Source organism: Topomyia yanbarensis, chromosome 3 (genome assembly GCF_030247195.1).
Source record: "Topomyia yanbarensis strain Yona2022 chromosome 3, ASM3024719v1, whole genome shotgun sequence".
NCBI lineage: Eukaryota > Metazoa > Arthropoda > Insecta > Diptera > Culicidae > Topomyia > Topomyia yanbarensis.
The window spans coordinates 164,032,816-164,046,508 of record NC_080672.1 but is presented as its reverse complement, the minus strand read 5'-3'; the positions used below and the strand labels follow the sequence as shown (position 1 = coordinate 164,046,508).

Here is a 13,693-nt window from a genome sequence, read left to right as displayed (position 1 = left end):
GATTTATTTGATTGATTTAATTCATTTGATTCATTTGATTCATTTGATTCATTTGATTCATTTGATTCATTTGATTCATTTGATTCATTTGATTCATTTGATTCATTTGATTCATTTGATTCATTTGATTCATTTGATTCATTTGATTCATTTGATTCATTTGAATCATTTGAATCATTTGATTCATTTGATTTATTTGATTTATTTGATTGATTTAATTCATTTGGTTCATTTGATTCATTTGATTTATCTGATTCATTTTATTCATATCTTTAATTTTATGCATTTCATGTTCAGTCATTCGTTTTATTTCATTCAATTTGTTAGTATGAGTCAATTTATTCTATTAATCTTATAACTATTTCTAAATATCATATTAATTTTTATGTAATAACCTAATCTAATTTGATTCGTGTATATTATAATTTTGATTTCCATTAATTTTTCTACTCATTTTATGGATTGAAAATCCTATTGTTTCATTTATTGCTTTACTTTTTTTTCGGCCGTTTTGTTGATTTCTATAATTTATTCAGTTTATTCGAGATTTTATTCGTGCAAGACTAGAAACTGTTTTCATCCCACCTCTAGTTGGGTGCCTACTTCTCGTGAGTTCTGCAAATTAATCCAATAGTGAAATGTGTTAGAAATGTCTCATCTCACTGCTAGGTGGATTAAATCGGTTTTTTGAAATTTATGCGGTTTTCATTTACGCGGCCTGTATCCCATGCGTAAAAAACCTGAGCGTAATTGCATCGGAAACAATCACATTCCCAGCAGAACTTTTTGTTTTCTTATTTCAAACACTTTTGTTTCGTACTGCACACAACGGAAAATTTTAAAACAGAACTTACCGTCTCATCAGCAGTTTAAGCGGGTGTTCTTTTTCGATTAAAATTCAAGCCATGTCTTAAGCGTTACCGGACTTAAAATTGTTTTCCCAGTTTAGCCAGTCAGAGTATCTGTCCTGCCCTATGTATTTTAAACACAGTTCTTATCGCGTTTTAAAGTATACAACAAATAGAACGGTTGGGTATACTAATTTAAATTTTAAAATAAATCTGTTTTAAATTATGAAACAAACCGCTGTATTGAAGATATAATTATGTCAGTCCTATTAAGACATAAAACACCTATATAACATAAAACGCTGCAGAATTGGTTTAATAATACAATGTTTACACTACAGAGTTATAACACGTTATAATAATTAGCAACAAGAAAAATGTCACCAAGACATAAAAACATAAAAACCCGTTTTGACTGGTAGTGCGAACGTTGTATAACAATGTAATTTATCAAATAATTTCATTTTTTCCACCACTAATCGATCAAGAAATACTTAACCTTAAGATTGTTTACTTAAGTTCATTAGTACATTATTGAAAATTTAAATGGAAAATGAAATTTCATATTTCATGGAGAATCTGTATATTGTCGTTGGCGGGCGTGGGCTTCCTCATCACAGTTCTCAATATGGAACTTTTCTTTTGAATATATTTTCTGGACAGACCAGCTTATTTTTACTTATTTTTAGCCAAATAATGCCAATAACCTAGTGAGATACTTGATTAATTAATAGATTACCTTTAAAAGACCTTCAATAAATTATGTTTTAATGGGGAGGGTATATAGCAAATTGTAACATATGAAAACAGCCGAGTGAGCAAGAACGTGAGTCGATATGTGTGATAGATAAAATTCATTTGCACGCTCTTGAAAAAAGCTACATTTTTAATGTCACCGTGGTCGTGTCCTGTACACAACCCTTTAATTTTTTATTCAGCTTGTGCAGTTTGTTGACATATTGATTAAACTATTGTCCAATATAAGAAAATAGGATCATGCACTTTTAGTAGCATCTGCTTTTCAATGAGGTGTCTATGTTGTCAGCTAGCTGTTTAGAAATAGGTTTTGAATTTTCGGAGGCGATGTTTTTGGGTTTTTTTTTATAATATTGTCGAAAATATTTTCATTTTATCTGCGTGAAAGTTACTCTATCTCACACAATCTACATATCTACATATATTTTGCAAAATTTCTTTGCAAGTATTATACCATACGAGCACAGAATATTGAAAAGCGATACTTACGTGTTTGGCACGTTCCTCATGGCACGATGCCGCAGGAAAACGATGATAAGCGTCCCGTTACCCAAAACTCCGACGACGAAGATGATGGCAAACAGAATCGGTACGATGTACGTTTCCGGCCGGCGCTCGTACGGGGTGTAGGGGACCTCCGTGGCCGACGACATGTTGGCCAGCTGGCTTGTGTAGTTGATGAACATCGTTTCCAGCAGGGCAAACTCGTCGGTATTGCTGCTACCGGTTGACTCTTGGAATATCATATTCCCGTACACTTGGGCCCCATTATCCAGTAGCAAACTTGTATTACCGGTGGTGGAAGGAAACGGAGGATTTGCGGTGGGTTGATTGTTACCCCCTGGGTCAAACATCACTAATTTGGGTGCCGAGTTGACTTGGGCGCGATGCCAAATTTGATCTCTATTAATATACGCTTAACGCGATAGAAACATCGCTGTGTTTACTCTAGAATATGAAACCTCTGACAGGGCGCTCGGTTTTAGTTGTACATCTGAAACGGGTTAAAGAAAGATGAAGAAAGAAAAATGTTAGATTTTTTCAAACGCCATGGGGATGTTTATGATTCCATTAAAGTTGATGAATGATCCACTTTTTGTGCACAACGTAGCGTTGAAGATTAATTTATGTGTTTAGATCATTTTATTTCTACACTGAAAGGGCAATTTGTGGTGAGCATAAAAATACTATATCTGTCACTTGGAGCAATTATATATCTGCTTTCGCAATAATTTTTAAGATTTGAACATAAGTTAATATTGAATTATTAACGAATAACTATATTTGCTAAATTGAAGCTTTAAATTTGATCGTCCATGTAGCTATGCTCGCACTATTATGATTTTCTTTATACAATGTGATGAAATCACAATAATTTCCGCTAACCGAGAGATGATCTAATTTCACCCTACAGTGGGTAGGAGCAGCAGTGTGTCAGTTTCTCACTATAAGTTGAAATGCGATAACCATGTAATTACAATTTTCTTTTTCAGGAGGAAATAAACATCATATTTCGTTGCATAAACACGGGAAACTAAGTCGTATTCGTTTGCAACGCAGAAAAACATTCTCATCACTGTTGTAATTAACATCTCAGTAAATCGGTTTGGAACCGGCTGCCCACCTTCAATATGTAAGTTTTTGTTCTGGAAGCGAATTACGGTTGACTGGATTATGTTAAAATAATAGATAGCCCAATCGGGGATTCTATGATTTCGAAAAAAGAAGTAGCATTAAATATAAATAATATATATATATATATATATATATATATATATATATATATATATATATATATATATATATATATATATATATATATATATATATATATATATATATATATATATATATATATATATATATATATATATATATATATATATATATATATATATATATATATATATATATATATATATATATATATATATATATATATATATATATATTGCCTTTTACTTGTTGTATTTCTTGTATTATACATACTTTCAAATTTACAAAAGAATCCCAAATCAAGTAGTTCTTTCTAGTTAATTGGGTTTTATTTTCTAAAACAACGAACCTCTGATTAGGCTGTTATTTTAACCCATTCCCCGCGTGTGATGCCTTATGGCATCGCTAGAAATGACCTGTTCAATTTTACTATAATAGCTTGCTTGAACATATTCGAACTGGTTCTTCACCTTTATGCTTAAAGCTTAGATTAAAATGTTTTTGATGTATAATATATCGTTCAACTATCATGCCGTAATCATAAAATGCTGAGAAAAAACTTTTTTTTCGTTTGTCGGGAAATGCGGTTAAAGTAATCCCGTGAACCACAATAATAAAAATGTTCTTGTTAACTGTGGGTTGTAGATCGATCAAATCAATACAGATTGCACATTCGACCTAGACAATAATTGATAGCCATCATGAGGTACGGGAGAGCGTTAATTTTGTAGCTCGGTGATTATTTCTCGTAGCATGGTAAATACTCCCATTTTTATCTCATTAGTAAGATTCAAGATACGCATGAATCTTTTCCTCTTATCATTAAGGTTGGACAGAGAATGGGGAAAAATCGAAAGCGAAAAAAGCAGTTTTTTCCTCACCTTGTGTTAGATCTTCATAAAAGTCAATCAGCTTATGTAGAATGTTGTTACAGTACTGTTGATTTTCATGAAGATGTAACACACAGTGTGGAAAAAAACTGCTTTTTTTCATTTTCGATTTTTGCGCTTTCTCTGTTCAAGCTTAACAATATCTCGTAGAACAAGGATAGCAGACACTACTCTAACTAATGAGATCGAACTAATGGAAAGAACAGTGGGTTTGAGGAGAGCTAGGAGCGTCATCCCTATATTCATGACTTCCTAACGGGAAACGGTGCAATTCCTGTTTCAACAATTTAAATAAATTCTGTGGTAGAAACCCCTAGCAATCAACGATATTTGAATACACATTCGCACATTATGTATCATGTTTTCACGTTATGTTTTCGGGTTGTTGTTTGAAATTTTTGTTATATTTGCCTTTATCCTATAGAAAACGGTATGCAGTCACTCTGAAATGTGACTTTTTAACCGAGGCCTGGTGGTCTGAGTCTCTTATACCATTCGACTCAGTTCGTAGAGTTGGGCAAATGTCTGTGTGTGCATATGTGTGTATGTATATCTGTGACCAACAATTGCAATTGAGATAGCCAAACCAATTTGATCAAACTTAGTCTCAAATGAAAGGTACAACGTTCCCATAGGCTGCTATTGAATTTCATTTAATTCCAACTTTCGGTGCCGGAGTTAATAATTATCCACATTGACCACTTTGGACAACTTTGGTGGAACCGGAAGCTTCGGGAAAGTGGTTGAATTTCTGAATTGAATTCATATCAGCACTCACAAATATCTGATACGATTTTCTCAAATTTCGTCTCAAATGAAAGCTACAGCTCTATTCTATTGACTGCTATTAAATTCCATTGGAATCTTAGTACGAGTTTCTGTGTTACGGGTTGAAGTATGCGGTCACTTACGAAATCTATCTATCTATCTATATATTTTATTTTATTTATATAAAAGTCAATGTTTGTATGTATATGATTTATAGACTCCCTAACGGCTTAACCGATTTCCGTAAAAATTTGCGCACAGTAGGTATTTGGTATGGGGCGTGTTTGTGTGCTATTAGTTGAAGATTATCTGCCCGCCAGATGGCGCTTTGGAACAAATTGTGTTTTCCTCCTATTTCGCAGAGTGTCGCAGCAACGCGCGATGGGTATTAACTAGTATTTTATATATCTATCTATATAAAAGTCAATGTTTGTATGTATATGATTTATGGACTCCCAAACGGCTTAACCGATTGCCATAAAACAGTGGCGTAGCCAGAAATAAAAATGGTTTTGACGAAAATTTTAGATTTTTCAAAAATGTTGGCGGGTCTATTGATGGCATTTAATCTGTAGGCCACGATCGACTGGGTACTACCGTGTTCTGCAGTAATAGCAAAATGGGGTGGTGTGAGCGGACATGGGCGCTATAACCCTACCGTAGGCAGAACTAAATACCTGTCGCAGGTGTCAGTTATGTTGGGTGACGGACTACGAGACACGTTAGGTCAAGTTCAACGAGTGGCCCAAAAACACCACTTTACTAATACTCAAGTAGAAAAGGATGAGCTGAAAACTCGCAACTTCGAAACCGTAGCATTGGAAGAGCTCTGATAGACGGGGCAGAAGGTGTGGAAATGCGGGGATCGAACGACGGCACAAGAGCTGGCCAAAATGCGCCAACGCGTGATCAAGTGGCAGGCGATCAGTAAAAGGATGTGTGTAGTGTAGATCAAAGGCCATTTCTTCGACTAGAGCATTATCAATGTGCACTGACCTCACGAAGCCGAAAAAGATGCATTTTATGCGCAGCTGGAGCATGTCTATTAGGGCATCGCAAAATTTTTTTTTTAATTCTCAAAGGCCCCCCCCTCTCATATTGTGACAAATGTCAAAGTAAGCTCAGATGCCAAATTTCACATCATTTGGACAATTTTAGACCCCGCCCACTTCGCTTGAATTTTTTTGAAATTGGTGCTATGTGAAAATATGGAGGAAAAATACAATAAATGCTATAACTTTTGAAGTAGCAATCAGAAAATTACAATTTATACCTCTTTTGAAAGAAAATAATCTTAGTATTTGAATGGAGATATTTTTGTTTCTAGGAAAATACGGGAAAGTGGGGTACTGGGTCATTTTGGCCCCAAAATCCCATATTTTTATTGATTTTTCTGCTCCGTGATGCAAATCATACATATTTTGTAGTTTTTCTAATGTGAAAAAATCTCAGAAATCGAACAATACCCAAATGTACACCATAAATAGCGAAAAGCGTGAAAAATTTTCCATTTTTTTTATTACCAATCTTAGCTAGTGGCACTTTATAAAAGTGATAACCCAAAAAAATCAAATGCACATAAAAACCGATTCTGACCTGTTAGAGACAAGCGTAAACGCCATTTTTTATCAGTTTCTAAGTAGGCGTTTTCATTGAGCTATTTTGTTTGATATTTACATGATTTATCAACTATAGGATCCTCACTAAAATATTAGTTACAAGATCCCATTTAAAACATTAGGTTCTCAATGTAATGAACGGATAGTAAACTGGAAAATAATTATTTGAATATTTAATAAACTAGTCAGCATCAAACTTTTTTTCTTCAATTCAAATATTTTGGTTTGGAGGGGTTTTTAACCCCCAAAACCCCCCCTTGGCTACGCCACAGCCATAAAAATTTATACGTAGTAGATATTGGTTATGGAGCGTGTTTGTGTGCTATTGGTTGGGGATTATCTGACCGCCAGATGGCGCTTCGGAACAAATTGTGTTTTACTCCTATTTCGTTGAATGTCGCAGCAACGCGCGATGGGTATTAGCTAGTATATATATATATATATATATATATATATATATATATATATATATATATATATATATATATATATATATATATATATATATATATATATATATATATATATATATATATATATATATATATATACATATATATATATATATATATATATATATATATATATATATATATATATATATATATATATATATATATATATATATATATATATATATATATATAAGTCAATGTTTGTATGTATATGATTAATAGACTCCCAAACGGGTTAATCGATTGCCGTAAAAATTTGTACATAGTAGGCGTTTGTTATGGAGCGTGTTTGTGTGATATTAGTTGGGGATTGTCTCCCCGCCAGATGGCGCTTCGGAGCAAATTATGTTTTCCTCTTATTTAGATGAAAGTCACAGCAACGCGCGATGGGTATTAGCTAGTTCCCATATAAACCGGTATAATAATTATACATAAATGGTTAAAAACTAATTGAAAGTAGTTCTAAATTGTTGGAAATTGTTGGTCCAGATCACTGATTGTAAATCAAATCAAAGAAATTACTACATGCTTTGCTGTTTCTGTTTTTGATTCACTTCAAATTGTAAATAACAACGATAATTCGCGACTCCAGAAGATTGCCCGTAAAAGTCTTCCGTGATTTGCGAGGACGATGATTTCAATTTTTCGTGAGATCGAACATATATCTAAACATAGGCAATAATCCAAAAACGTGTCATGCTGTTCGGTTGCCCACAACAAATTACGGATTTGGATTCGAAATCGTTCATTCGCGGTGGAAGAGTAACGAACATCAAAAGATAATATGCTGGTAAACTAGTAATTGCTCGTAAAGTAGGAAATTTATATCTCGAAATAAAAAACGAGGCGAAGAATGGTCATTACTTCAAATTGTACATAGCTACCGGTGGTGCTAGTTCGGCAAGAGCAATGATTACTGTGCTTTTTATTAACCCGGTTTATTGATTATTGCTCTATCTGAGTTTGTAAAAGCGTGCATAGTCCTTTATGATCTCGGAGGAGGAACACTCGACGATACACCGAGTTAATTGTCTTGAAATGGATGAGTTCAGTGTTATGTTTGGTATACAAAATTCCTTTTCTGATGATCCATTGGGAAATGGTAGTGTTGATTATACTTCTTCTTCCAAAACCTACGTACCTGAATCACAACTTCACTTACGTTTCTACTAAGTGCTTTAAGGTAGCCTGACTACCAGAGCAATAACAAATTCTTTTATCGCAAATTCCCTGTTGAAGTGCCGATTGCACACGGCACAGAATCGCAAAGATTTCTGCTTGGAATACGTTAGAGTATCTACAAAGCGAATGGGATTGGTCTAATCTCCTTTCACGACAATAGACACCAGCAACGGCTCGGCCGCTCCACCATTGTAACAAATTACGCATTCCTCAAGTTGTATATACAGCCAGACTGCCATTCTCGCGAGGAGGATATGCTAACTCCTGATAAAATTATCTGAAACAAGAAATTTAGTAAGATTTGTAAAGCTTAGACTTAGACTTAGTTATTCGATGAACCAAAGAAAAGTCCGAATTTTGGAAAATGGCATCATGAAAACCGAAAAATCTCATATTTTAATGGAAAATTCTTCAAAATTCAAATGGAACTTTTCTTCAAAATATTGGGAAGAGTTTTTTTATTCAGTTTTCCGTGGTTCATCGACTGGCTACACATATTGTGCATTCTCGTGAAAAAATAAAGTCAATCTATTGAATAGTTTTATATGTCCGTCAATTTGTAAAATACAGTTTAGATGTATAAAACAGAAGAAGTTTAGCGTGCCTACCGAGATTGCGGGAGACTATTCTAGAGGTTCAATACTATCAATTAAGCGAATATAACAGAAGTCGATTTATTTTACCCGCTATACCAGACGCTCCCCTGTTTTAAAAGGAAAACTGTAAGAGTAAAATCAATGGGAGCAAGTGTGACTAGTTATACGATCTTCTGGATTACTGTTCCAGAGCACAGTAACCCAATTGAATTCATGTGATTAATGTTCTTGAGTTATGATATAATAGTATTGAGCTATGATAATATTCCTTTGGGGGAGTCTGAGACGATTTCGCTGGCATTTCTGAACGTGGTGAACTCTGTGCACTAAGCGACCTTTCTTATTAACCATTATAAACAAACGTTTCAAATTTAGGCTGCTTGTGGCTTTAGAATGATTATATTTATTGTCGCTTTTCTTGTAAAGAATAATGAGAACGAGAATAAAAGCGTCTAATACCAGGTACGCAAACCAACAATACTAAAGCAAATTACATATAGTTTTATTTTCAAAGTAAAACTTTATCTACTTCCTAGGTACAAAATTTTTGTTAGTTTCTCAATTCAGAGCACAGTTTGAGATTTTGTGAAATCTTTTAAATTTTGCATGTATTCAGTATACATACATCAAAAGCGTCCAAAAGTCAGAATAACAAAATTATAGGGAAGGAAGAATTCCAAACTGGCAATCCGGTTACTTGAATATTTTTTTTGTATTTAAATCGTATTTGCCGCGTGTGTAAATTTTCGCTTTCCGTTTTTATGAATACAGGCTGTTGTTCGTTCATCTATGACACAAAACAGTCGTTCCTACACCAACGACATAAATCACAATTTGTCGTTATCTCATTGTTCAACGCAAAACACTGCAGTTCTTTACCCAGACTTGATATTTCCGCATTCGGGTGGGTGTTTCAGCTTTAATGTATATAAATCTAATCAAGTATTTTTTTCTCATATTTAAACCAGTTATTTTTTATATTTGTATTTCAAATGCAGTTAGTTTAAGACATATGAACTTTGTTAACAATTTCATCGGGAAGTTGTTTAAGACATCAACATGATAGGTGTGCTGTAGTTGTAGAATTAAGCCTTTTCGTACCACTACGTGTTTTGACAGGTGAATGTAATCGTCAATTACACATTTGTTAACAATTCCATGAATAATTGCGAACAGAAAAATATGTAGTATGGCAGAAACGCGATATCATAGGAACTATACTGCATAAGATAAATAGTGTCTTGAAATTGGGTTTTGCTCAGTTACACTTCTTGTACATCTACTGTACAGTAAATATTGCACAACACTGGTAATAAAAACATGGGAGTATAATTACAGCAACAAGGAAAAGCAATTCATTAGTGTCGCCATAGCTGGCTTGAGAGAGCACAACACTTTTTCATTGAAAACGACTCTCGCTTCAAAGGTTACGAAGGTTAGAGTTGCAAAAGTGGTGGACAAGCTGGAAGTGTCGGAATAAATTATTCTAATTTGCACAACTAAGCAGAGATGAATGGATTTGGTTTGCAATGACCGTACTGGTCAACGACAAACATGATTCTAGAGCTAGTGAGGTTATGTGAATAATAATAGATGAAAGTTAAGAATTCATATTTACATGCGTATAAGATTTTTCAATTATTTCAGCTACTTATAATAAAATTCCTTCCTTAAAAGTTAAACAAATGATACTAGTAATTGTAAAGGGTAAACAAGGGTCTAGTAATAATAGGGAAAATCGGGGTCTAGTTGGTGGTTTTTGGTATTTTCTGTTATCAATCAATACAATGATCGTGTTAAATAAATATATCGTATGACTAAACAATAAAATTTTAATAAAGAGTTTGATATAAAACTGTAATACGGAAAATCATGGCAACTTGCATTGGTATTAGGAAATGTTGGTGGTGGGCATTAGTTAAATTGGAGGTATGTCATGAAAAAGCAAATAAATAGAAATTAAGTTGCATCGGGTGTCCTGATAGAAATTTTTGAAGACTGTAAACCAGATGACACCTGTCATCATTTTTTCGTCCGTATACCCCGGAATTTTAATTAGGAACTCAAGCAAAATATTCTCTTACTTCGGAGCAGATACCCTATCTAAAAATCATTATTTTAGACAGATTAATTTTTCAAACATGTGCCAAAGCCACTTCCCCCTCCAAGTGTTTTGTAAATAAGTAAACATACTTTTTGTAGATTTTTTGTTGTCTTTGGATAAGACTATTGTTGGTCCGTCTCTTCAACTTTTTGTAGATAGGATGGGGATCATGTATCGATTTGTATGATCGAAAATATAGTAAATCGCTGGAAAACTTTCTAAATTCATAATAAATATTCCAAAACACGTAAGATAAATAAACTTTATTTACCCCACTCAGGAAACTAGAACCAGAACTTTCTCAAGATGAAAAAAATTGTTGTAGAAGATGTATTACAACAGTTTAAGTACATGACGTAAAACATCGCTACCTGATAATTGGGATGCTGTCTTTAGGAGGCAAAAAGAAGCAGCTTCGGGATTTTTTTGGAAGGGGAGACAAGATCTAGCTACTTGAAAAATGAGCACACATTTGAAAAATCAATGAATTTGTTTTTTTTAATTTAAAATGCCTCAAAATAGTTATGGAAGCAATTCGCTACTGTTTTACCTAATTTGCGGGAAAAGTGCAAAGCATTGACAGGCGTGTGTAACATCACCCGATTACCAATGCGTCGTCGCTTCGTCAAATCTGTTTGATCTTCAAGCATACAGCGGTACCTTCCAGGCGTGTGCGACGTCACCCTATCATCAAAGCTTCGGCACGTTTGATCTTCTTCTTCTTCTTCCAATTCTGTTTATTTTCCGTCGGCCTATTTCCGCTACGAGGCCAAATACCGACGCCAGAGAGGTGACACTCCCACTATTTGGATTGGATATCGACCCATCAACTCATGGACCGGGGACCAACGGCTTTACTTCCCTTCCGAAGGAAGGCGTGACCTCAGATTTTTCTCACCTCTGAAAAATCTCAACGACCTCGACTGGGATTGAACCCAGACCAACTGGGGTGGGTGGCGGTCACGCTTACCACCCAACCATCGGCGCCGTCTATATTTCAAAAGACTGTGGATCAAGCAGTTTGATCTTCAAGCTAGATGCTTATTCCATCAGCATGCAGTGTTGCTTCGTCAGGTAACATTTGAAGCAGTATATATCCTGCTGAAGCTTCGAATGGTACTGCTCGTCTCTCAAATAATGACAACTTCCATGGGTACGGAGTATCAGACGACCATCTTTGTAATGATGTAAGGAGGAATTGACTCTCGACGCAGACTTGAATTTTAAACTGACGACTTATTACCAGAACGTCAGAAGCTTACGTACAAAAATCGATGAATTTTTCCTAAGAATCTATTGTCCCCATTGCGACATAATTGTTCTCACCGAGAGCTGGTTAGATGATAGGATTCATTATCGTCAGCTTTTTGTGATACTTATGCTGTTTAAAAAAAACTTTTGCAGTCTTCTGAAAAGCCGTAAATCACGCAGAGGGGGCGTACACATCCCCGTATATACTGCATTGAATAGTTTCGTCGATCCAACACCTGGTGACATCTCGCTTGAACAGCTGTTCGTTAAACTGAAGCTACCTGATCGTTTTGTCAGCATCGATGTAATTTATTTACCACCAGATCGTAGGTTTTTTCTTGCCTTGGAAGTAATGAATGCGGATTATTGTTAGGAGAGTACAATCAGTCAGAACTTATTTGGGATACACATGACAATGTAGTCAACGTGCTTCGCTTTTAGATTTCTACCGCTTTCGCTACGCTATTTGATGGGATCAGCTTTAACTGTCTCACACTAATTGATAGCATTGAAAATCGTTACGTTCGTTGTTTGCCGATTATTAGCCGAAATGCTAATGATATGACCGTCAAGAATACGTCAGACAACCCCAATTGACCCCCTTCGACATCAGTTTGGCTTTGCTAAGCTTAAAGCGGATGGCGTATGTGAATGGGAACAGTTTTAAGCAACATCTGATCTACCCATAAAAGCGAAAGAGTCTCATGTGGAAAAACAGCAAACCGAGAAAAACGCTGTTCAAGATTTACATTTTCGATAAGCCTTATGGATGGGACAACCATGTTTTGGTATTTTTTCGAAATTTTCTAAACAAACCTGGTGATCTTATTAGTGCATTGTGATTCAGTGGTGCTACAGAATATAATCCAACAGATAACTTAATTAACTGTTCGTCCAAATGTATATGATTCAAGACAACATATCTTGGATTCACTATTGAACCTAGTTCTCCTTTGGCTCACTTATATAGCTTATCTATTTATGTAAGCAATGGAAACAACTCCATTTTTTCGATCTTGTAAAGCAGGTTAGCCAGTATTAGGCAACTGAAAAAAAAGTTCCACTAACTGACCTTACACCAAATTTGCTAAGGGAGAGTTGTTATATCCTACGTGTGGTAAGGCTGTACCGAGTCTTTGGTGAAGCGCACCATCTGTACGATATCTGTGGGAGAATAAAAGATTTGATGGTAGATTGCCGAGTTGGACACACACGTGTGTTTTATTTACAAGCTGTATACAATATCATAAATTGGCGACGAGGATAGGTGTTTTTTTTTATTCATTTCGTTTATTTGATAGGCACAAATGCGTTAGCTTGGCGGTGCCAAATGCTTATGTTTTTACATTTTGGATATCTTAAAACTAGGTGGTTACAATGTTGAAATATTTTTTTTACAAAGGAAAAAAAAAGTTTACAGCTATCTTAAGACTAGAAATAAGATTCAATATACAAGAGAAGGCCAAAAGATTTTTTCATGAAAAAATTTTAAACAAGGGATTCACTTT

The 13,693-nt window shown here is 34.8% G+C and overlaps 1 protein-coding gene across 2 annotated transcripts in view; it reads right to left on the bottom strand.

The window, feature by feature from the left end:
- The window catches only part of LOC131693013 (neuropeptide CCHamide-1 receptor), a 202,008-nt gene that overhangs the window by 88,175 nt on the left and 100,140 nt on the right, over positions 1-13,693 (bottom strand). For both annotated transcript variants that reach the window (XM_058980459.1, XM_058980460.1), the window contains exon 2: positions 2,094-2,598. In XM_058980459.1, the coding sequence (XP_058836442.1) occupies positions 2,094-2,458 (365 nt within the window). In that variant the 5' untranslated portion in view covers positions 2,459-2,598. The remainder of the gene's footprint in view (positions 1-2,093; positions 2,599-13,693) is intronic.